Below are 23,918 nucleotides of genomic sequence, written 5' to 3'. Positions count from 1 at the left end.
AACATGGCACCTTCAGCTTTGCTACCATTTGTAATTAAATATTTAGTTGTGTAGTAAATTAAGCATGTCGTGATCTCTGCAAAGTGGTTCTCCATTTACTGCTGCATAAATGTTTTACAAGCTGCTGTATTGTTTCTAGTAAATTAATAATGAAGATTTAGTTTTTAACTGATTAATAATCTAATTTAGTATTTAGGAGGAATCTAATTTAGGACTGGAAACAAAATTGAGGTAAACATCTTTGGCAGTGATCCCAATTCTCTGACAAAGTCACCAAGTGATAAGGAAAAAATGAATCAGGGTGAAAGAAATTAAGAGGTTGGAACTTCTAGGAGAAGAAGTGTTTCCCTGTGAAAACTGAAAATGCTTTCTAAACTGCAGTGTACTTGCACTTGACTTCTCCTGTCATATTGCGAATCATCGGTACAAATTTTATACAGCAAATTATTAGGATTTTGTAAAATAAAGAAATACGAATTTGGCATCAGCAAAGAACTACCTAAACTATCTGGCTTAAAGCAAGTTTATCGTGACATTGTAGACATATTGTAATACTCCATACAATATTACTTCTATTTCTGGTGCTGACAGAACAATAGCAAGTCATAGAATCACAGAATGGTTTGGGTTGGAAGGGACCTTAAAGATCATCTAGTTCCAATCCCCCTGCCATGGGCAGGGACACCTTCCACTAGGCCAGGTTGCTCAAAACCCCGTCCAACCTGGCCTTGAACACTTCCAGGGAGTGGGCAGCCTCAACCTCTCTGGGCAACACGTTGCAGTGTCTCATCACCATCACACTAAAGAATTTCTTCCTAATATCTAATCTAAATCTACCCTCTTTCAGTTTAAAACCCTCACCCCTTGTCCTGTCACTACACTCCCTGATAAAGAGTCCCTCCCTGGAGGTCCCTTTTAAGTACTGGAAGGCCACTTAAGGTTTCCCTGGAGCTGTCTCTTCTCTAGGCTGAATAACCCCAACTCTCTCCGTCTGTCCTCACAGGAGAGGTGCTCCAGCCCCCTGATCATCTTCGTGGCCTCCTCTGGATTCGCTCAAGCAGGTCCATGTCCTTCGTACGCTGGGGGCTCCAGGGCTGTACAGCACTCCAGGTGGGGACACATGAGAGCAGAGTTGAGTGGGAGAATCACCTCCTTCGACCTGCTGGCCACGCTTCTTTTTATGCAGCCCAGGATACGGTTGGCTTTCTGGGCTGTGAGTACACATTACTGGTTCACAGTCACTTTTTCATCCACTGGTACCCCCAAGTCCTTCTCGGCCGGGCTGCTCTCCATCCACTCATTGCCCAGTCTGTATTTGTGCTTGAGATTGCCTTGACCCATATGCAGGACCTTGCACTTGGCCTTGTTGGACTTCATGAGGTTTACATGGGCCCACCTCTCAAGCCTGTCCACGTCCCTCTGGATGGCATATGCCTTCCCTCTAGCGTGTCAACCGCATCACACAGCTTGGTGTTATTGGCAAACTTGTTGAGGGTGCACTCGATCCCACTGTCCATGTCACCAACAAAGATGTTAAACAGCACCCATCCCAACACCGACCCCTGAGGAACAGCTTTGAGTGTGACCATCCAGCCAATTCCTTATCCACCGAGTGGTCCATCCATCAAATCCATGTCTCTCCATTTTAGAGACAAGGATGTCATGCAGGACAGTGTCAGATGCTTTGCACAAATCCAGGTAAATTATGTCAGTTGCTCTTCCCTTATCCACCAATGCGGTAACCCCATTGTAGAAGGACACAAAATTTGTCAGCCATGATTTTCCCTTAGTGAAACCATGTTGGCTGTCACCAATCACCTGCTTATTTTCCACGTGCCCTAGCATAGTTTCCAGGAGGATCTGCTCCATGATCTTGCCGGGCACAGAGGTGAGACTGACTGGCCTATAGTTCCCTGGGTCTTCCTTTTTCCCTTTTTAAAAATGGGGGTTTTGTTTCCCCTTTTCCCGTCAGTTGCAACTTCACTGGACTGTCACAACTTCTCACGTATGATGGATGGTGACTTAGTCACTTCATCCACCAGTTCCCTCAGGACACGCAGATGCATCTCATCAGGTCCCATGTACTTGTGCACCTTCGGGTTCCTTAGATGGTCTCAGATCTGATCTTCTGCAGTGGGCAGCTCTTCATTCATATGTAAGGAAATGTTCAAAAGTAGAATGGTTTAATTAAGGTGTTGTGAGGTGGGATGGAAAAGCTCAACACAACAAAATTAGTGTTGTGAATAGCTGTTCTGTCACAATTAGCTCTTGTGAAAATATGAGAATGAACAAGCTAGTGAAAACTTTGTGCATTTTAAGAAGTGGTGAAGTGGTTGTGGCTGAACAAGTTTAGCATCAAAGTAAGGTACAGTGTGCAGAGGATCAGAAACAGCTAATAAAGAGAGATGCCTCATATCTTGCTCTTTGTTCTACAACGTGAGGGCCTGCAGGTTGGGCTTGTGCAGCTTCTTGTTTGATCTGTGAGCCTCTTGTTTCATGCCTTCTCTAATGCTGTTTGGAGTGAACAGCTCTAGTTTTGCTATATGTGGCAGTATCTTCAATATGTAAAGGTCTGCCTTGAGGTAGTAACTGTAGTTAAAGTCACTTCATAGCTTCATTTGGTTGCCTTCTGATGTTGAGATGAAATTCTTCACCAAGAACAATTAGCAGTAACCATGCAGATTTTACCTGTTATATGTACCTTTTTTAATTTCATACTTTTCCAGGGCATCTTCTGTCAGTAATCCTCTTGCGTCAGTAGTCCTTTTCTGCTTTTAGGAAGTAGAGGTTTAATCCAAGAATGGAGATACTTATGTTTAATTTTGGGTGTGTATGTGAAATGTTATGGTTTCTGTTTTAGAGGATTCCCCTGGGTTCATCCTATAATCCTTTTTGGCCATTCTTCTATTACAATCTAATTTAAAGTCAAAATTTGGCTCTATCACAGATTTTCTGGTAAGAGTTACTTGAGTAGAAATACCGTGCTTTATCAAAGATCAGAACCTGTCCTCCTGTGTTTCTCTGTACAAATAGGTCATATTTGTTGAGTGGAGAGAAGATTATTTTAATTGACATAATTAACTTTTCTTGTGATTATTTTAGGCTTGAAAATGCATTTTGCTCTTTCCCAATTACAGCTTTTTCTCTGATAGAGCGAAACATGCTGTGTGTAATAATGAAGGTGGTTTTGGAAGGACTTAATGTATATAATTGGAAACTAAGATGAGGTAGTCTTCTACCAGCAGGAGGGTAGGAGAGCTGGGCTATATAATTGAAGTACAGTGTAATGGGATTACCTACAATTTTTAAACATTGCTTTCATTAAGGAAAATAATAAGCGTATTTATTAAATATAGTCTCTGCTTGGGACAATATTTGTTATTATGAAAAAGCTTTTGTAATTAAGCTTGGGTATAAAAATGTATTGAACATACTACATCAGTTTCTGGAAAATGCTTTTGTGCATAAAATTTTACTAAAATAGAAAGAGCTTTCACAGCAGAGGCAGTTAGCCAGATATTAGTATAGCTCACATCTAGCATTCACTGTAAATTTTTCTATGTGCCTTCAATATAGTCAAGGTCAAGTCAAAAGAAGATTCATAGTCAAATACACTTAAACATTTATCTTTATGAAAGCTTGTAATGATTCTGCTGTTTTTTATGGTTACACTTAGTGGAAATAAAGGCTCAATTTTTTTATAGAGTATTTTCTTTCTGAAGCTACAGAAGTATGATGTTTTAGGAATTATGGGATGAGTGTCTATGACCCAAATTTTGCAGGCGGACAGATAAAATTCTCCTAGGAGTCTTTCTTGTCCTTAAATATGCATCTGTGAAAATCTTCATAATATTAGAAAGCATTTTCAAACTGTTTAAGCATTTTAAATGTGATTGCTATGTTGGGGCTTGGGACATAATATGGTGATCCCTCTGGATGTTCTTTTATTTCTTTTCATTATCAGTTTCGAGGATTTCTTTTCAGAAAAGCACTAAATTAAAGTGTGTATCTTCTTTCCTTAATCAAAGCTTGTACAGAAAAGAACTGCCTTCAACAAGCGTTGCAAACCCTTCTAGATTTCTTTTAGGAGTTCTGCTATGGTGCTGCCTAGGACATGTTATTTATTGGGTCATAAGGTGTATCTTTATCTAAAGGATCTATATGGATAGGGATTTGCCTATACTGTGAGTATACATCTTAGAGTAAAAGTTTCTTCGATCATACCGTTTCTCTTAATTTAAAGAGAGAAGGCTGACAAGGATGCGTTAGTGTACATTAAGGCTAATGGATAATGAAATGCTAAAACAGAGAGAAAGAGAAAAAAGTTCCAAAAGTTCTGAGATGCCGCTGTTGTAATTTCGTTCTTTTTACTTTGAACAAGGTGAATATATGAAGGAAAGGACAAGAAAAGAAAACACAGAATAACAGTATGGATGAGGTTGGAAGGGACCCCTGGAGATCATCTAGTTCAACCTGGTGCTCAAAACAGGTTGCTGAGGACTGTGTCCACTCAAGTTTTTAATATCTCCAAGGATGGACACTCCACATCCTCTCTGTGCAACGTGTTCCAGTGTTTGACCACTCTCACAGTAAAAAAGCTGTCTTATGTTTAAGGAGAGTTTCCTGTATTTCAGTTTGTGCCTATTGCCTCTTGTCCTGTCAGTGAGAACTATTGAGAAGACTCTGGCTTTCCTCCTCCACTGAGGGTGTCTTCCTTGCTCCAGACTTTCCGATTTTTCTCAGGCATCTGGGATTCCTGAAGGCCAGCCTTACTAGTTAAGAGTGAGGTGAAGAAGGCATTGAGTACCTCAGCCATTACCATGTCCTGTATCACCAGGTCCCTTGCCCCAGTCAGCAATGGGAACACATTTTCCCTTGTCTACCTTTTGCTGCCGAAATACCCACAGAAAGCTTTCTTGTTGCATTTCATGTCCCTTGCCAGATTTATCTCTGAATTGCCTTTGGCTTTCCTAATGGCATCCCTGAATACTCAGACAGTGTCTACATATTCCACCCAGATCCCCTGTCCCTGCTTTCACCTCTTGTATGCTTCTTTTTTATATCTGAGTTTTGTTGGGTGTTCCTTTTTCATCCATGCAGGCCTTCTGCTACTCTTCCTTAACACGTCATTGGGATAGATCATTCTTGAGCTTGTGGGAGATGATCTTTGAAAAACAACCAGCTCTCCTGAACCCTTGTTCTATCCAGGACTGTATCCCATAGGATTCTTCCAAGCAGATCCCACAAAAAAATAGTCATAGGTTTGGCTTATGTGTGGTGCTCATTTTCAAGTATTTTATTACTAGAGGAAATTCAGGTCCAGTCTCGAAAATCATTTGCCATACCAAGAACTGACAGAATGATGCCAACTCATATAAATCTGTACAAGTTGTTCCTGAGGGAATGTATAAAAATGGAAAATCTAATCTTGCATACTAGGTAAAAATGTCAACCTTTAATCACAGCTCTACCTGACTTCTTCTCAGATGCAGATTTTTTTTTTTTCCTTTCCTTATTACTTCTAAGGATGATTATATCTCATGCAAGGAAAATCTTCTGGAAGCAGGAGGTGAAAGAGAAAATTCCAGAAGATTCCAAGAAAAAAGCTCATGTCATTTGTATGTATAAAAGAAGTCGTAGGACTTCAAGAAAGAGGGAAAAATATGATCTGGATTACATGGCTAAATACTAATTCAGTTTTAACTGTCCTAGCTGCTTTTGCCTCAGAATTGTCTTTTTGCCAGGACCTCTCACAAAGAGCCTTGCCTTTATGTCAGTATATTTGTGACTTAAGAGCAATTTGCAAAAACTGGCAGCGTTGTATTGCCCTCCCTTTTCCCAGGTGGAGGGTTGTTCAGCATTTTCCGTCCCAGCTTTCAGCAAGTTCTCCATTATCTTGTGCTTGCTAGTGACATTCCCATGCATCTCTGAAAAGTTTCTTTTACTCCCCTGACACATTCCTTCCTTTCATTATCCTCACATAAATTTGGCCAGTTAGACCACATAGTATAAGTTTCCTATTTTTTCTTGTAACTGTGGCATGCTGAAGTAACTTCAGACTCCAATACTGACAACAGAGTGAAGGAGCTTTTTCCTCTGTTGAAGAGTGTGGGGATGTTCAAGCCCATAATATAATGAAGAAAAATGCTATCTTGATTATGGCAAAATTAATGAATTGTTAAATTTTTATGGTTTTTTTGAGACACGTTAAAAGCAAGAAAATACAGTATTGTTGAGAAGAAAATATAGAGTTTATTTGGGGTTGAAACAGACTTAATGAGGGTAATAGTTCCATAATTACTTCTCTTTTCTGCCATAGTCATGATGTTGAAGGCCCAACGATTTTTGATTAGATTAAGTGTCTCAGAAGACAGACCATGAAGATGTCTTGCAGATGCCTGACCATTGTTTACCCGGTTCATCCCTCCATCCTTCCATTCCTGATAATGAAACTCTCCATTCTGGCAGTTCATTGGCCGTGATTAAAACACCTACTCCCCCCTCAAAAAACAGAATTTATAATATTTTTCAATCATTTTAACAATTAACCCAATTTTGGGGGTCAGATTCTGACTTTACCAGGAACTTTAGAGACCACTTACTGCAGTTTTACTTTTCTCCAACTTGAAGACTTTATTTCACACAACAGGCTGAATTGGATGACTTTTGGCTTTGTGATGTAGGCACCAGTTTTCAACAAGTTGCTGAGTCTGAAGAGTTTAAATGTGTGACATGAAGGAAGATCAGATGTTATCAGTAACCAGGGTGAGAAAATCCACTCACTGACAAAATTGTTTTTTTCTAGAAATCTCATATATTAAAGATAATGAAGAGCTGGAATTGAATGAGAAGCTGACAAGAGAGGGAATAAGAGAACACAGAATCAAACTCACTTGATTGCTTCTTTGGATGTGGAGTTTGGTTTTTAAATCTTCCTTCTTCAGTCTGACAGGGCATTATGTTCATGGTTGAAAAGTATGACTGCCACTTGGCCAGATAGTCTCCCCTGGTTTGGAAGAAGTGTGTTTAGAGAGTGCAAAGTGGGTTTCATGGTGAAATGCTTCGTTTACAGGTAATATTTCTGACTCCTGTGAGAGCTGAATTAAAATGAGTAAAGTAAAGACAAGAGTTCAGCTTTGGAATCGTGCCAGGTAATTGCAATAAAATAGATTAGGACCTAAGAAGAAGACAAAAAAGTCCACTATAGATGCCAACTGAAAGAATAGAAGGAGCAAAATATAATCAAGGGATATTATACAGAAAAAAAAAGGGAGAAAGGGCAAGAACGTTGGAGCATGAACAACCACAGAAGTGGCAAATGCAGGCAGTCACTAAGCGAAACTGGAAATCTGTAAGGTAGGATATAAATGCATGAAAACATTTGTGAGAATAAAAATACTGTGTAAATGCCCTTATATTTAAAATATTGGAGGTAGTTAGTAAACTGAGAAAAAGTAAGATCAGCAAAATAAAGGGGTCAGAACTCCCAACCTGGGAAGAGCCACATCGGACATGTCAGAGAGGAAAGTGAGATGCTGAGAAAGCACAGCAGGATTATGGTTTTTGGAGCTGCCATATGCAATTTCAAATAAAGGACCTGTCAATTCTTGTCTTAAAATGTTTTCTTAAATTTTTAGATTATGATATTAGTTATATGTTTTCATTACTTCTTAATACTTGTTTTCCCAAATATTTTTAAAATGTCTAAAGAAAAACTTGTAGCCTTAAGGAGAAAAATATACACTATAGTAAAATTATATGTAATGATAAGTAATTTTCATGAGTTATGGATAACAAAATTACAGGATTAAATAGTACTTCATCATATATGACAGAATCAGAAACCCCAGTTAGTGAAAGATAAGTTTCAATAGTTATATGACTTTCCTGATTGTTCCACCTTTCCTTTGATTTTCTGAGTAGATTTAAGTGCTTTGGACTAGTTTTGCTCATCATTTAATGGAACGAGTGTGGTAGAGAGGCTAAGTGATCTTGTTACGAATGCAGAATATGAGCCTTGAGCTGAGCCTGTGCCAAAAGTTGCACCCAGTTTGCTGAAATGTTGATGGGTAACTATTCATTTAGGCTGGGCTGTTAAGGACAGAACAGACCATTGCAAAGACATACTCATGAGTACTTCTGGCAATAGATGCTGGCCTTCCTTAGTCACATGAGGTTGCTAGTTGGGGAAAAGATCTTTGATGGTTAGTTATTTTGCAGCTTATTTGTCACTAGAGACTGTGATTAAAAGGCAGCTATACTTTCAACGTGACCATTTACCAGATTAGCATAGTGCTCAGTAAGCAAGGTTATAATGACTGTAAATTGCCATGTGTTTCAGCTAGTTCCATATTCTGATTTGCAAGCATCTTCAGCAAACCACTCTTCCATTAGAAAATATCTCCTGGTAATAGGTTTGATTAATTTTTTTATTGATTTTTTCTTTAATATTTCAAAAATAATTTATTCAGGCTACTGCTCTGTTGTTGGAAGCATCCTCAAGTGACATCATGCTGTAGCTGCTGTGAGGATCTCTCTGCCATTCACAAAACTTGTGTTTAATTTTGTCTTGGAACAAAAACACATTTTTGAAAAGATGTATTTTGGCAGATGGGAATGCTGTGGAGCCAGCTGCATTGAGCAGCAGGATGCCATGCAAGTAAGTAGCTGAATAGTGCATGCTTATGCAGGTATGCAAGTGGAGTCAGCTGATGAGGACAAGTCAGTCTGACCAAATCTGGTATGCTGCTGCTAGCTTGAGACTCCCAGGCTCCAAGAGTACCTGTTTGCCGACAAAGCTTCCTCTTCTGTGTGCAACATAAGTAGTAAGAAGTTATTTCTAAAGGAAAAGTTTGACAGCTAGATAATATTTAGGCGTGTTCATATCCTAAAAAATTAAGTCTGGGGATTTTCATTACATTTTAGTTGTGTTCCAGCACTGATAAACCACATTTCTGAAATGTTATCCAGAACATATAGGATGTTGACTGCCTATTGATATTTTCTTATAGAATAATTTACTACCATTCAAGAATAAACTAGGATAGAATAGCATAGAATAGAGTATTTCAGTTGGAAGGGACCTACAATCATCATCTAGTCCAACTGCCTGACCAGTTCAGGGCTAACCAAAAATTAAACCATGTTATGAAGGGCATTGTCCAAATGGTCTTAAACACTGACAGGCTTGGGGCATCAACCACCTTTCTAGGAAGCCTGTTCCAGTGTTTGAGCACCCTCTCAGTAAATAAATGCTTCATAATGTCCAGTTTAAATCTCCCCTGGTGCAGCTTTGAACCATTCCCATGTGTCCTGTCACTGGATACCAGGGAGAAGAATTCAGCAGTAATAGTTTGATCATCCCCTCCAGTCACCCAATTCTGATTTTATGGTATTGGACCAATAACATTGTAAAATTCTTTTAATAACCTTACTTGGTAGCTTCAAAATTGAGTAAAAATCTTGAGTGTCTGTTTTTTAGGGTATTATCCTAAAACACCGAAGTATTGACTTTTCAGGAAGACAGATCCTTTGATGTCTTTTACAAGATACTTTGCATTACAAAAAATAAAAGCCAAAAGATTTAACCCCTATTGGAGCAGATCAGGCTAAGTCAGATTTACAACCTCTGATGTGAAAAGGAAGGGGAAGTGCAACTTTTTTTGTTTGAGTTCTTGTATGATGACAATCTGTGTTATAAACACTGCTTGGAGAATCTTTTCTAGTAGTGCTTTGTGAACCTATGAACCTTTATGCATCTTTATCTCCTTCTTATAGTTGTTATGCGTCTTCCACCATGGTAGTATTTTTCACTGAATTACCATAGAGATTTGCTGAGGCTGTCCCAAACTTCCTGTGATTTTTGTCTTCCCAGACTGCCTAGATTCTTTTTTCCCTTGTTCTTAAAACCATGTTTCATATTATACATAGCAGGCATTTTGGTTTTGCAAATATTAGGATATTCATTCAGTCTTGAAACACACTAAAAATATGGTAAGTTGAATGCTGCTGTCTTACTGTGATTAATCAAGTTTCAATAAGGAAGACTTGGCATCAAGCTGTTTTCTGTAATTGCTAATAAGAAAAGCATTATCACCAGTACCAAATCATAAGTAGATGGATTACTATTGTTATACAGTTAAGTTGTGAGCAAAACCTAAGTTTGTTTAACTGATACTACAATATTTCAAATATGTTAAAGACAGTTACCATTGGATGTCTGTCTTTAATGTGTAGGCACATTTTTCGTAAATTATTGCACAGAGGTAAAAATAAATCCATGACATGGATCATTCATCACTCATAATTTTATTCATACTGTCACCATTTAAACTTTCTCTTTGCAGAGCAGATAATAGGCAATCAGTCAGTAATTTAGGATGGCTTCTGTCCTGAATGATCAAAATTTCACATAAATGTTTAAGACTTTTTTCTTTAAAAAAACCCCAAACTTGTGAAATGTAAATTTTCCCATCTCTTGGATAACAAAAACTGAAATATATGGGACTCAGAGTAAATCTTAATAAAAAAATCCAAATCTAAAGTTGTTCAATACGGTATTACTGTTTACTAGGCAAATATTATAATGTGGATTGCTAACAAGAAAACTCAGAAATAAAAAGAATATATATATAAAAATACTCAAATCTCATTCAGGTTCTTTTTTCATTCAAGTTTCTTGTTAAATTCAATTTCCCTATGAAGATCACATAAAAAAAAGTCCACTTAGTTACTGAGTTTAACAAACAGACTTTATTGAATTTAATCTGGGAAATAGTTGTCAACATGCAATGCATATGTGCTGGTAGATGTGAAATGACAAAGCCCAACATGTGCTAAAAGGCTTAACATGCTGTTTGCACAGAGTGAGAGAAAGACACTAAGGATATTTGGCAATATTAGTCACACTAAATTACTCTATGCGTAGGCTTCCCTTTATAATCTGTATAATCAAAAATTTGCGAGATACAAATTTCTCTGCATGTGTGGTTTTGGTACAGAACACAAGAAGCTCAAAATTCGTATTTGTAAACTTGACATACCCTGGAGAGGCAATTGGTGAATGAGGACATCTTTGTTTTGTTCCAACTTCCTCTCTAGGTTCTCCTCTTCCATTTCCTCTTTCACTTCTGAGTTGCAGTCTAGGCTGCCAGCTCTTCACAGCTGGAAGTTGTTTTTTTTGTCTGCACTTTTTGTACTGTGGGTCCTCATGGTCTGTTGGATGACTACACCTGCAGCTCTGAGTGATTACAGATGGAATATGAATTAGGGTAAAAACACCTTCATGTCATAAATAGCCATACTTTATTTAACTAGTTTGGTTTAATATTCTATGGTCACAGGAGAAAAATGTTTCATGCATGCATGCTGGTTTGCTAAAATCTGCATAGTTTAATTTTTAGCCACGGACGGCAGCATATTCTGAGGTCTGGGTTCATCTCACTCAGCCTTAATGTAGGAGCACAGTCACATTGCCCCAGTCAGTGGAGAAGGTTACATTCATACATATGCTGAATTGCTCCCTGGAAATGATTTATTCACCATATGGGGAGACTAAGTTGACTAGGCTTCTAACATAGGCAAATAAAATTAGCTGAAATCTGTCCAGGTCCTACTGTAGACATCTACTCCTCTTTCACCTCTTTTCTCTTCCTCCCTCACAAAGATGAGACTGCTGTAGGGAACACTGTGATCCTCTGTAGTGTTTGGCATAACGCCTGCTGAGCAAACTTCCACCCTTCATGAAGGTTTCCTTTCTGAAGCCTTCTATAAAATCACACAGTACTTCTAAGTGCCTGTATGACTAGTCCTAACATATGTGCGGTAGTAGATCTTTGTGGTGAATAATGGGAACAAACTCTGGATTTCCTGGGGAACAAACCTTATGTCAGTAGTTTTCTCACTGCCTTTTCCTAAAATTAGGCAAGGAAAACCCAGCAACTGGTTGGCAGAAAGTCAAAATGCCAATAGAAAATGAGTTAACACTAGTAAAAAGTGCATATGGACATCTTGAATATGATGCTGCATTTCCTATAGTATCCACAGTAGATGAACTCAGAAAAAAATTATATTTTGAATTTCAAATTGAGTAAGGTCGTAAACCTCAGCCACTGCATTCAGTGCTTCTTCAGCAGTTCAGAAATAGGAATCATAATTAGTAGTGAGCTATGCATCTGTGTTTAATGCAAAATTTATTCCACGTCTTAGATGGATATGTATGACTGAACTATTGATTTTAATTGTATCTGTCAGAATTTAGCTGCTCATTCACACATGCGATATACCTTCATCATTTGTAGGCAGGCACATGCCTCTTTAAGACTTGTTTCCTATGTGGATAATATACTGCAGTTCCCTGGAGACCTTATATGCATATCACAAAAGCCAGCACAAACAGCAGGCTTGCTAATACCAAAAGAAGTGATTAATATTAATTCCTATACCCCACTTTTGTCAAAGGTTTTGGAATCAGCATTTTTTTGTGTCCTGAGAGAACACAAAATAGGAATACAAATTCTAGGATGCCTATGTAGCAGTCTACTTTTATGTCACAGGTTGCTATTTTTTAACTTGCTTGCATAATAAAAATGGTACATCAACAGGGTTTCTTTCCCCCTCTTGTTTTACTCTAAACAGTTTTTCCCCATGTTTTTTCTTTAATTTAAGAAGGAAAAAAAAAAAGTATGTGGCATTACACAGTCACTAGAGATAAGTTATAATAGCTATTACAGTACTTTTAAAATATATATTACAGGTAATCAACAAAAATATTCTCCTGAACACACTTTTATATAAAAACTAATCATGTGCCAAGACCCTCTCATTTCCCATCTCCTTTATTGTATTGTTTCCTTTTTCTGTAGTTGGAAATGTCATCAGCTTATGAGTGAGATGAAAAAAGATGATGTGTACTTGGTACTTGATAATAAAGGGTTTGTACTTCTGTAGAAGCTTTTCAAGAGCTAATTAGAACAAAGCTGATCTTTACTAAAAATAACCTCTTTAAATGTTCCCATGAAAAGTTAAGTTATACTTACTACTGACCATCTGAGTAGCACAAATGTAGTTTAAAATAAGGATTTATTGTAATTATGATTTTATAAATAAATAAGTTATGTTCTCCTGTCTCAAAACCGATAATATATAGTTTTCCGCTTGTCAATGGTTGATCTTCTAAGCTTAGTATAAATGGCAGGATCAACAACAGTGGAAACACTAGAATTTGTTCCAGTGAGGATCTGGATTTCTTCTAAATATTTATGACTAGTGATTTAAAAAAAAGAAAAAAAAAAATTTAGTTATTTGGAATTCTTTTTTCTTTTTATAAACTCCTGAAATGTCTACTAAAACAGTTTTATATCCATTTATGATTGTGTTTAGCTTTTGACATCTGGAAACAACAGTGCTATACCCTTCAGACTTATCCTAGTTCTTCTTTATTTAAATGTTATTTTCCAGGACGTTTTCACTAACGGAATTTTTCAGATACATTTCTGTTTCTATAATATGGTATCTTTTAGCAATTAATTTGAAGGAAAAAAAATAAAGCCTGTGAGGAATTGCATTTATCTTACGTGAATAAAACTGCTTCTGACTTTTGAGTTGAAAAACTTGGTCCTCAGTCCAAATCATTCTTCCAAGCAGTTCATTGGTGAGCTGAAATCTACTTTTTAGGTGCTATTCTAGCAGTGACTGACTTGTCTGATATATCTACTGATACTGCTTTTCTCATTAATCTCTGTTAAAAAGATCAAGTAGTATGTGTGCCATGATCATGGACTACTTTTCATATAGATGAGTTCTGTAAGGTATCTGATAAAAAGTACTTCAAAACACTATGTAAATTTGAATTAATTCATTTAAAACATGTACAAAATTTAAGAAATACCATGTGATCATTAAATAAAAGTAAAAAAGCAATGCTTCAATGCATACTGAGTTTCAGTCAATATTGGATCCTGAATTCTTAAATGCTCAGTTGTAAGACAGCTGTACTATTATAAGGGAAAATCCTTGATTCTACTCTGTCTCAGTTGTGAATTAGTCCCACTGCAAGCCAGTTTCTTAGTTGAAGATCTCTGTGTTGGTAATAGCTGCCAAGATAGCTCAAAGTACACACTGGTGACTTTAAGTTCACAGAGGCTTTTCTGAGAATTATGTGGGCATAGAGAATGGAGATTTAACTTCTAGAATAAGGCTGGACTTGTTAGCAGTTAAAGCAAACTTTTCATGCATGGTAATGGAATAAATAAGGAAATTGAAAAGGGGGGATGAATGGTGAATAAGAACATAATTTTTACTGTTTTTTTCCCTAAAATATAAACATACTAAATTATTCAGACTATAATAAGGGGAGGTAGCATATGAAATTGTATCTCTAAATCCATCCATACTATAGTTGTGTGGAAGATATAAAAGCTGAAAGCCAAACCCATTAAAACAGTATACTGAATACATTGGAATATTTGTTAATCTATGGATTTAGTTTACATTCTTTAGTTCTTTTTCTTCCTAGTGTTACATAGAAGAAAAAAAGCACTGCAGAGGTTTTTGTAGAGCACTTGCATTACAGCATCAATACAAACAGCTTCATTTTGCATGGTTCAAAATAGATTCAGTCAACTGACAACCTGTACTTTCCAGATTATTCATATATTTAGGGTAATGAATAGGTGGTAAACTGTTCAGGTAATGTAATGTCAACTTGTTGACTGAGATATTCTGTAGTCTCTACTGGACTGTTGCCAGACTTTTTTGTCCCAGACATGGAGCCTGAAGGGAAACTTTGACTACTACTGGAAATTTTGTGTCCTAATGACATAGTGCAGGACTGTATATAGTATATAAGTCTCCTTCCTGGCCTGGTACAGTGGAAAGTCACTGTCACATTTGCAAACCCCTGTCATAAAATCTGTTTTGAGCACTGCATAGTTTCAAATTACCTGTGAACTTTCATTGTAATCTAGCTGCATTTTAGCCTTTCCTTATTTTCACATTCCTTTCATAAACATTTTTATTTTGGTTTTGCTGTAGAAACAGAATTTAAGGAAGAGAAAATATGCCTGACAGTTTATTGCCATTATTAGAAGAATATGACTTTTTGATAGTCAGTACACCACCTAAATGAATATAACTTTGCCTTATGTCTGCTTAGTATATTTTCCTCTTGATTCTTGATCTCATAAGAACTCCCCAAATCATTACAATAGCATTCTCTGATCATGGCTACATATGTTGGGGTTGGAAATATATTTACCATGGTGTCCAGCCCGTGCTGCAAAACCAAGGAGTGATTCTTAAGTCGGTACAACATAACATTTCTGTGGTGCTGAAGGTTGCCTTCCTGACCATACTTGTCACTTGTTTGTCAGAGTCCTGTGATGTCCTTCTTTCTCCTCTGAGAGACCCAGAATATTTTTAAATGTTATATTTTTTCACTGGCTACTTCTGTTACTCTTACAGTTAAGATTTCTGAAAGTATTGTTCTTCAGAACTTCTTGTCAATATCTAAAATTTCACTGAATTTGTAAGCCAGGGTTTTAGGTTATGACTCTTGTCCAAATCACTTGGTGAAATATCAGAAAGAGGAGTCAGAAGTTTAATCTTAAACAATAAAATAATATTTTTAATTATTTTTTCCATAAATGGATAACACAAGCTGTTGAGGTTCCTTGTTTTACCTGAGAAATGTTGTGCTTCTATTACAAAATCTTGAGTGGAGAGCATAGGAGACAGTTGCAAAGTATTCAACTTTAAAATACTCTCAATTGAAGTTTAAAATGTAAGTGAATCACAGGAGTGGTTTTCAGGCGCTCTTATTCACCTTTAATTCATTCAGAAGTTTTTATGTGGTTTAATTAAAAAGGGGATACTTAAAGTAGTTTAGGATTCCTTTTTTAATGAATGGATTACTATTCTCTAGCATGTAATAGAACATTATCTAATCTAGAACAGGTTGTCTAATCTAGAACAGATCAACTTGGTTTTGGTGTTTATAACAGCTCAGATAGTCTTTGCCCAGACTGATTCTACAAATACTTATTCCCAAATGCAGGTTTTGCTATTGAGAACAAGTGAGGAGGTAAATGATTTAGGGGACTGGGCCAGATGCCTCAAATACAGCAGATGAGATACAGGTTGAACCCAGGAAGATGTATGAACTGAACATATTTCCACTAAGAATATGTGTGCCTAAGAGAATTTTTCCTTTTTACTCATGTTCTGATCTCTCCCTAACATCCTATAATAAATACATAGCTGGAAAGGAAAAGGTGGACAGACTTTGTTATCATTTAGTGCTTGTGTGTGTTAGAGTTGAAATGTGGTGGACTCCTAAGCAGAAAATACTAAGTTTTTGCCTTCCCATTCTACTGAATCCTCCTAAATCCTTTATGCTCAGAAATGTTACTTTCTATAGTGCCTTACATACTTGCCTTTGCATTAACCTGCGTCCAAAGAGAGAAATGTCATAAATTGATATTTAAGTTGTAACTCTAACGGTATTCACTGTCTCTAGATTACTGGGAGGAGACATGGGAAATTTCCTCATAACCTTGTGAAGAAACCTCACCTCCATCAGAAGGCTGCCTTGCTATGGTTGTCTTTTTGAGACAAGAGCCTATTTCCCCACCTTGCCTTTTTACTCTGTACTTGTTTGTGTCTAAGGACTTGTATTAAGTGCTGCTAAAATAAATTTATTAAAGTGATATTCTACTGCACTAATGGTGAAAGTTAACTTTCACTGCTCCCTGAAGGGGAAAGCATATCAGTAATTGAGGCGTTCCCCTTGCTGTTCTGTGAACCTTGCGGTGATGTATGAAAGATGTATTGAATTATTCAGTGTCCCTTGTTAGTTAGGTTTCTCCTTGGATTCTCTGTGTAGCTGATGTCATTTGTGGAGGTGAGATTTTTTATTGTGTGAATAGGGCCCAGATTTGTGAAAAATATCTCCCTTTTTAATTTTTGTTATGTCTGAGAGGTAGCATTTAGTTGCTGACATTTTCTATTTGTCTACATTTTAGGATATGAAATGTTTGGAAAACTTCAGAAAATTAATATTAGTTTGTTTTTTAAACTTCCTGACAGAAAATACTTACAGAGCATTGCAATAATGCTGATGCTTGCAGTCAGGGTAATTTAGTGCTGAGATCACAGAGAATGCTTAACAGGATAAGCATTCTCATTCTGTTTTATTTAAAATGACCTCTACATGTAGTTACACCTATTCCTGAAATTCTGCTTATTTACATTTCACATTTGAATGAACATCCATAAAGACAACCTTTCATAAAAGCAAAATGCATGTACATACAAACCTGGAGTTTTTATTTAAAAGTCTTTTCTAGAATTACCAGATTTCTCTTAGTTTGGTTAATCATAAATTACTACCAAAAAAAAAGATATTTTATATTAGTTACTTAATCCCTCAGCTATCTACGAGCAAGAGCACCGATTGCACCAGCACAGGTGTGCTGTCTGCAAGTGCTGTAGGACAAGCTGTAAGAACAGCCCATTCTGTCATAAGAGTATTTCATTATATAAACGTCTTGAAAAAGCCTGTCATTTCTGTGAATATGATCTAGTTAGATTTTTATTAGTCCTTCAACTTTGAATTCCACATCCCACAGGCCAATGAATTCTCTTTTTAACTTTAAATAGCTACGTAGTATTTATATCAGAGATTCACAGAATCACAGAATAGTCTAGGTAGAAAAAGACATTGAAGATCATCCAGTCCAACCATTAACCTAGCACTGACAGTTCCCAACTACACCATATCCCTCAGCGCTAAGTCAACCCGACTCTTAAACACCTCCAGGGATGGGGACTCCACCACCTCCCTGGGCAGCCCATTCCAACGCCTAACAACCCCTTCTGTAAAGAAATACTTCCTAATATCTAGTCTAAACCTTCCCTGGTTCAACTTGAGGCCATTCCCTCTTGTCCTGTCGCTTATTACTTGGTTAAAGAGGCTCATCCCCAGCTCTCTGCAACCTCCCTTCAGGTAGCTGTAGAGGGCGATGGGGTCTCCCCTCGGCCTCCTCTTCTCCAGACTAAACAACCCCAGTTCCCTCAGCTGCTCCTCCTACGACATGTGCTCCAGACCCTGCACCAGCTTCGTTGCCCTTCTCTGGACACGCTCAAGTAATTCAATGTCCTTTTTGGAGTGAGGGGCCCAAAACTGAACACAGTATTTGAGGTGCGGCCTCACCAGTGCCGAGTACAGGGGCAAGATCACTTCCCTGTCCCTGCTGGCCACGCTATTTCTGATACAAGCCAGGATGCCATTGGCCTTCTTGGCCACCTGGGCACACTGCTGGCTCCTGTTCAGCTGGCTGTCAATCAACACCCCCAGGTCCCTCTCTGACTGGCAGCTCTCCAGCCACTCCTCCCCAAGCCTGTAGCGTTGCTGGGGGTTGTTGTGGCCCAAGTGCAGCACCCGGCATTTGGCCTTATTGAAGCTCATACAGCTGGCCTTAGCCCATCGCTCCAGCCTGTCCAGATCTCTCTGCAGAGCCTCCCTACCCTTGAGCAGATCAACATTCCCACCCAACTTGGTGTCATCTGCAAACTTACTGTGGGTGCACTCGATCCCCTCATCTAGGTCATCAATAAAGATGTTAAACAGGAGTGGCCCCAAAACCGAGCCCCAGGGGACACCACTCGTGACCAGCCGCCAGCTGGATTTAACTCCATTCACCACAACTCTTTGGGCCCAGCCATCCAGATTACATTAAAAATGTTGTTATTTTCTAATATTGTCAGTCAGTACCAGTCCCATGAAGGTGAACAGCAATATGCCCTCAAATTTATACTGAGCAACAGGGAATGTACAGTTACTTTTGACATTATTTGTCGCCTTGCTTGTTGCTGATCTCATCACAGACAGAGTGAATGTATTTTCTTGCTTTGTCAAGGAAGGAAGATGTGATCATATGCTTACAGACCTTGAAGTAAAGAACCGTGTAGGGACACTTTGTTCATCTTTCAAAAATGCAGAAAACATCCCTCTGTATACTGAGACATTTTTCACTTCTGTGTAGTTTTTGGAGCACCTGGAGGACAAGGGCAGCTGCACTAGTATGGCTGATCCACTGGAATACATGGCAGAGAGGGACAAATTTTACCCTTAGACCTACTCCGGTATCTCCTTAGAAGACAAGAAATCACGCTGATCTGAAAGCTGAATGTTTCCCAGATGAGGAAAAAAACCACTTTTGCGTCTCGGTAGACAAAAATATTTCTTGCAGTATAATTGAGCGTATTCATCAGTTCATACAAGATTGTTATAATTGAAAGTCTTAACTCTAGCTTTGCAAGGTCACCTTGGTCCCTAATGGAGAATTGCAGTGAAAGCCAAGAGACTGAAACATGATTCCCAGATTCTGCCACTGACCTGCTTTTGCAAATGATCTCACATTTTTCTTTACTTCTCTTTTTCATATGTGTGTGGGTATTTTACTGTACACTCTCTTGAAGGTAGGAATTGTTTTAATGCACTATCTCCAGACTTGGTTTGGACTCCTATTCTCTCTGAAGCATCAAATGAGAATAAAAAGGAGAAGATTCTGACATGTGAGGAGCTGTTTGCATTTTCTGTTAATGGTCAATAGAAAAACGTTTGTGAAACAGAAAAATGCATAATATACACCAAGTTGGGTAAAAATCTCAGCTGGGGTTCAAAGATAAGTTCTCCTCAAGTAAATGCTGTATTCAGTATTAACATTTTGTAATAGCTGACACTGGCAGTCTGATTTTACTATTCTTTTTTAACATTAAATAGCATATTTTTTTAACATTGTACATCTTGTTATTACAAGCTTTATTACATTCCTAGTGAACTTTCTGCCCAGTTCATGGCTCCATCTAGAGCGATGATTGAGCTTTATTGACATGGTAATAACATGAAGTTGATGTGGAGAGCTGTAGGTGTCCCACACCTACTGATACAAGCGCAAATTGTTTAACTAATGCCCTACATGCAAGGTTGAGTGTGTCCCTCCAGACTTTGGGAACTTGCTAGAACAAATTCTGTATCAAACCCTTTTCATTCTTGCATGGTAAAACAATTCATGATACAAGAGATGTGTGGAAATTCAAAGCTTGAAGAAATCCTTTGATATTTTTGTATAATCAAGCAGAAAAGGAACAGAGCTTTTGGGGCAAAAGGTAATAGAAAACCCAAAACATATGCACATACTTTTCAACCTAAGAAAATACAAGTTGAAGCTACCCTTTATCTGGAGAGATGTAAATGAAGTTCGGAACAAAAATGCAGCTGTTCCATTGTATAAATGTCTCTCTACAAGTCTGACTATCATACTAATAAGATTTTAATCTGCAATCCTCATAAAAAAGTGAGGGCAAACTGTTATTAAGGCTCGTTCCATGTGAGATGGCGGCATGGACCTCGTTCAGTAATTCACAACCTCTCTCATACATGCTGCTTTTTATTTACCAGGGAACTATCATGACTGTTTTTCCCTTTGGCAGTAGGGTTACAGCTTCTGGTACCTGCCTGACATCGGCATTTTGGATCTTTGTACTAGAGGAAAGATGTGTTCCAAAACCTTCCAGTACTGTAACTGCAACTCAATTCTGCTGGGCAGCTTTACAGGAGCCAGGTGCTACTGCAATAAAAAAAGGACTCTGTAAATTACAGGCTATTTTTATGAAAGTAGAAAGTCGATTTCAAATGTTTCTGTGTCTCAAAGTCCTGAGGCTGCAGAGAGCATACTACAATATAATATTGCCATTTATAATGGAAATACAGGAAAACAATTTTTAAGAAATTATGACTTCCTTCCGTGGACTTGTCCATTTATTCTTTTCTGAGAGATCCTGATTCAAGCTAAAGTAAGCTTTTTTGAATTAAATATCATGATGTAATCTACCAACACAAGTTTATAGGCATTTTATAGCAAGTATGTTTGATTACAAATTTTTTTCTTAATTCATCCTGCATGCCTAAGAATATCTTGAAATCAGAAGGCATTTTATTATTTGTAGTCTTTTATGAAACACCTTGGTTTAAAGATACACATTATGACAATTAACTCATCTCCATTTTGTAAAGCAGCTGTGTTAGCTGCAGACCTCTTGTACTTTCCATTTTGCTCTTACTCTTGCAGCTGTGGAAAATAGAGGAACTCTCCAATTCTTACTTCTCCAATCTGGATTTATACTTGTGGACATACTCAAAAACATATGTATATGACTATTTGTGCATAGGTAGCTCAATACAGAAAATTATCCAAAAACTTGCAATTTTAATAATGTTACCATTTTAAACACAATCTCTTGTAAACAGATGAAGGAAGTAAGACAGAAGATGTAGGATTTGAATACTTAGAGTTGGCATTTCATTTCAAATTAGAATTTCTGTGTAAGATTGCTTTGTTAGGAGACTGATATACTTAGTAAATCAAAGGAACTTTTGAAGCATGATTTGACATGAAGAGCAATGTGTTAATATTCAGATTTCACAAAGCACAAAAATGTCAGTTATCAAAATGGTGTTGATTATATTTCACAGCTGCTTATGCTGATTCCACTGAAAAGAGTTGTGGGAAATTATTCCAAAGGATAAAACTGGCTGCTTCAGTACCTTTTTAAACATTTTAAACCATTACAAACAAAAGCGTTGGCAAGAAAAAAACACTTAGATTGTGAATAATTTGTGAATTGAATATAGATGGATTATTTAAGTTATATTGTAATACAGATGCTTAATTATGATAATGATGAGCACTATAAAAATTTCTAAGAACTAATATAATGCTCTTGAAATAATAATGTAATTAAAATCTTGTGGGGATGAGGCCATCAATCATGTTGTAGAGATAAAATTTGTGCATTTGAAACCCTACATTCTCTACTGAGGTCTTCATTTAGATTGTAGGGTTGTATTCAGGGGGTCATGAAACCCCCATTTGGCCACTGATAATACAAGAATAATTTCTGTCTGCTTTCCAGAGAGTTATAAGGATGACTAAAGGTTTGAGTAGCCTTCACAGTGCCATATCTACTAAGCATTTTCATTTCATTACCATGGTGATACATAAATTCTGATGTGAAACAAAAATTAGTAAGCATATCAGCCACCAAGCAGTTTACAGTGCATATACTTTTGGGAAGGAGGAAAAAGAAAGAGTAAAAATGTTTTCTTGTCACTGAAGTAAGAAAAATGTAGCTATTATAAAAAGCACAGTCTTAATTTTAGGTTGCTTAGATTGTGTTCTTTAAAGTAACAGTAGAGAGAGACCACTCATTTTATGTGGTTCTTTATACTCTTTGAATGCTTAATATCGGGTTGTTTAAAAAGCTTCTATGGGATAAACTAGTTTATAGCATCCATGGCACAATTTGTAACTTGGTAGGTCCAATTCTTCAATGAAATTATTAACAGATATTAAGAATTATTCATCCTGTACTATTTAAACATTGGAGGAACCTGCTAATATGTAGCAGCATATTTGCCTCTTCCAGGTGTAACTGTTTGCATGTAGCATGGGCCAAAATTAAAAAGTCATTTAATCAACAGATTCGTTGATCTATTGGCTCTTTTTCCTTCTTTCCTTCCATTAACCAGAAATCTCTACTGACAGAGAATAATAGAAACTCTGTAATTGTGAATTGAAACTGATAACAGCTCCAGTACATATTCAGGTAATGATCTTGCCTAGAGGTTATCAATAATTTATGTGTTAAGGGAAAGGTAGTTAGTAGATATGAATATATTTTAGGAATAATTAAGATATTATCATATCTTCTCTTACAGGTTTAAATAAAGTCTGAAAAAAGGATCTTCATGCTGACAGGGTTAGGAAGGAAACATCATATTCAAATTGTAACAACAATACATGAAGATAGGTTTCGAGGCAGGAGAAAGGAAGGGAAAAAACTGTTTTCCTCTTGGCTGTGATCACTGACAAGATGAAATGGTGGGCAACATTGTGATGAAAGTGTACATGTGGGATATGCAGAAGCTCCAAAACAACTCTTGAAAAATAAGATCAATGTTCTAAAAATGTTACTGACTTTGGAAAATGGTCTCTTTAATCCTCTGAAAGCAGAAGAGTAGAGAGTCTGAAAAGTGAAAACAGAAACTCCTGTCTGTGCCCTGAGGAAAGGAGTGCAGATGGACAAATTCAGGGAGCAGTCATGTCCACCCTGTTACGTGAGGCTCTTCTGCCTTATTTTTTTTGTGTGTGTCTTTTTTTTCTTTTTTGGCAATGTAGGGAAATAAGGTGTTTATTACACCCAGTATTTATTATTCATTTTTGAATTAATTAGAAGAATAGCTCTGCTGGGTCTGCCCAAGGGGTCCATCTTGTTCAGTGACCCACCAAGCAGGTGGGAGTCATACCAGAACTGAGAACACATATGTGATAGTATTGACCTAGACTCCAGCTTTTCAACTAAGAGAATTACTCTGGTTAAAACCAATTATTTTATTCATCATTTTTTAAATTCTATTTCACTTTTACGTCTTTTTTAATGATTTACGTACTACCATCTCTGTATTAAGATTTCCCATATTGGTGCTGAGAAGATCCATTTTTATTCAGCTCTCCAACGGCGTTTTCACTTTATGCCTCTCTCTTTTTTTCCTATCCCTGCTTGCTTTTTATTGATTACTTTTCTTCTAAATTAGGCAGACATTAGCATACTTACCCTAGCTGGATTCTATTTACATTTCTTTGATCTTCAAGGTTTTTTGAAAAACTGGTAGGAACTGGTTTCCAGTTAGTGTTGGAAGGTGAATTTATTACTTAGCTCATTAGACTCAAGTGGAGTTTCTCTTTTATCTATCATTTTTTCCCCTCTCTCTTTTCTTTCCTTTCGCTTGCTTATTTTCCTTTCACTTGGCATTCAGAATTTCTGGTGACATTAACCTGCATAAAAGTGATTTCTGT

At 37.3% G+C, this 23,918-nt stretch overlaps 1 protein-coding gene across 23 annotated transcripts in view; it reads left to right on the top strand.

Moving 5' to 3' along the window:
• The window catches only part of DLG2 (discs large MAGUK scaffold protein 2), a 1,055,297-nt gene that overhangs the window by 534,122 nt on the left and 497,257 nt on the right, over window positions 1–23,918 (top strand). Inside the window, exon 2 of one of the 23 annotated variants that reach the window (XM_074860370.1) lies at window positions 1,004–1,110. The exons of 21 other annotated variants lie outside the window; for them this stretch is intronic. In XM_074860370.1, the coding sequence (XP_074716471.1) occupies window positions 1,066–1,110 (45 nt within the window). In that variant the 5' untranslated portion in view covers window positions 1,004–1,065. Of the gene's footprint in view, window positions 1–922; window positions 1,111–23,918 lie in introns of those variants that run through there. One more of the 23 variants, XM_074860371.1, reaches the window with a different exon arrangement.

This window comes from Strix uralensis, chromosome 2 (assembly GCF_047716275.1).
Source record: "Strix uralensis isolate ZFMK-TIS-50842 chromosome 2, bStrUra1, whole genome shotgun sequence".
Lineage (NCBI taxonomy): Eukaryota > Metazoa > Chordata > Aves > Strigiformes > Strigidae > Strix > Strix uralensis.
Note: the sequence above shows the minus strand (reverse complement) of the source record. Positions and strands in the feature narration are given on the sequence as shown.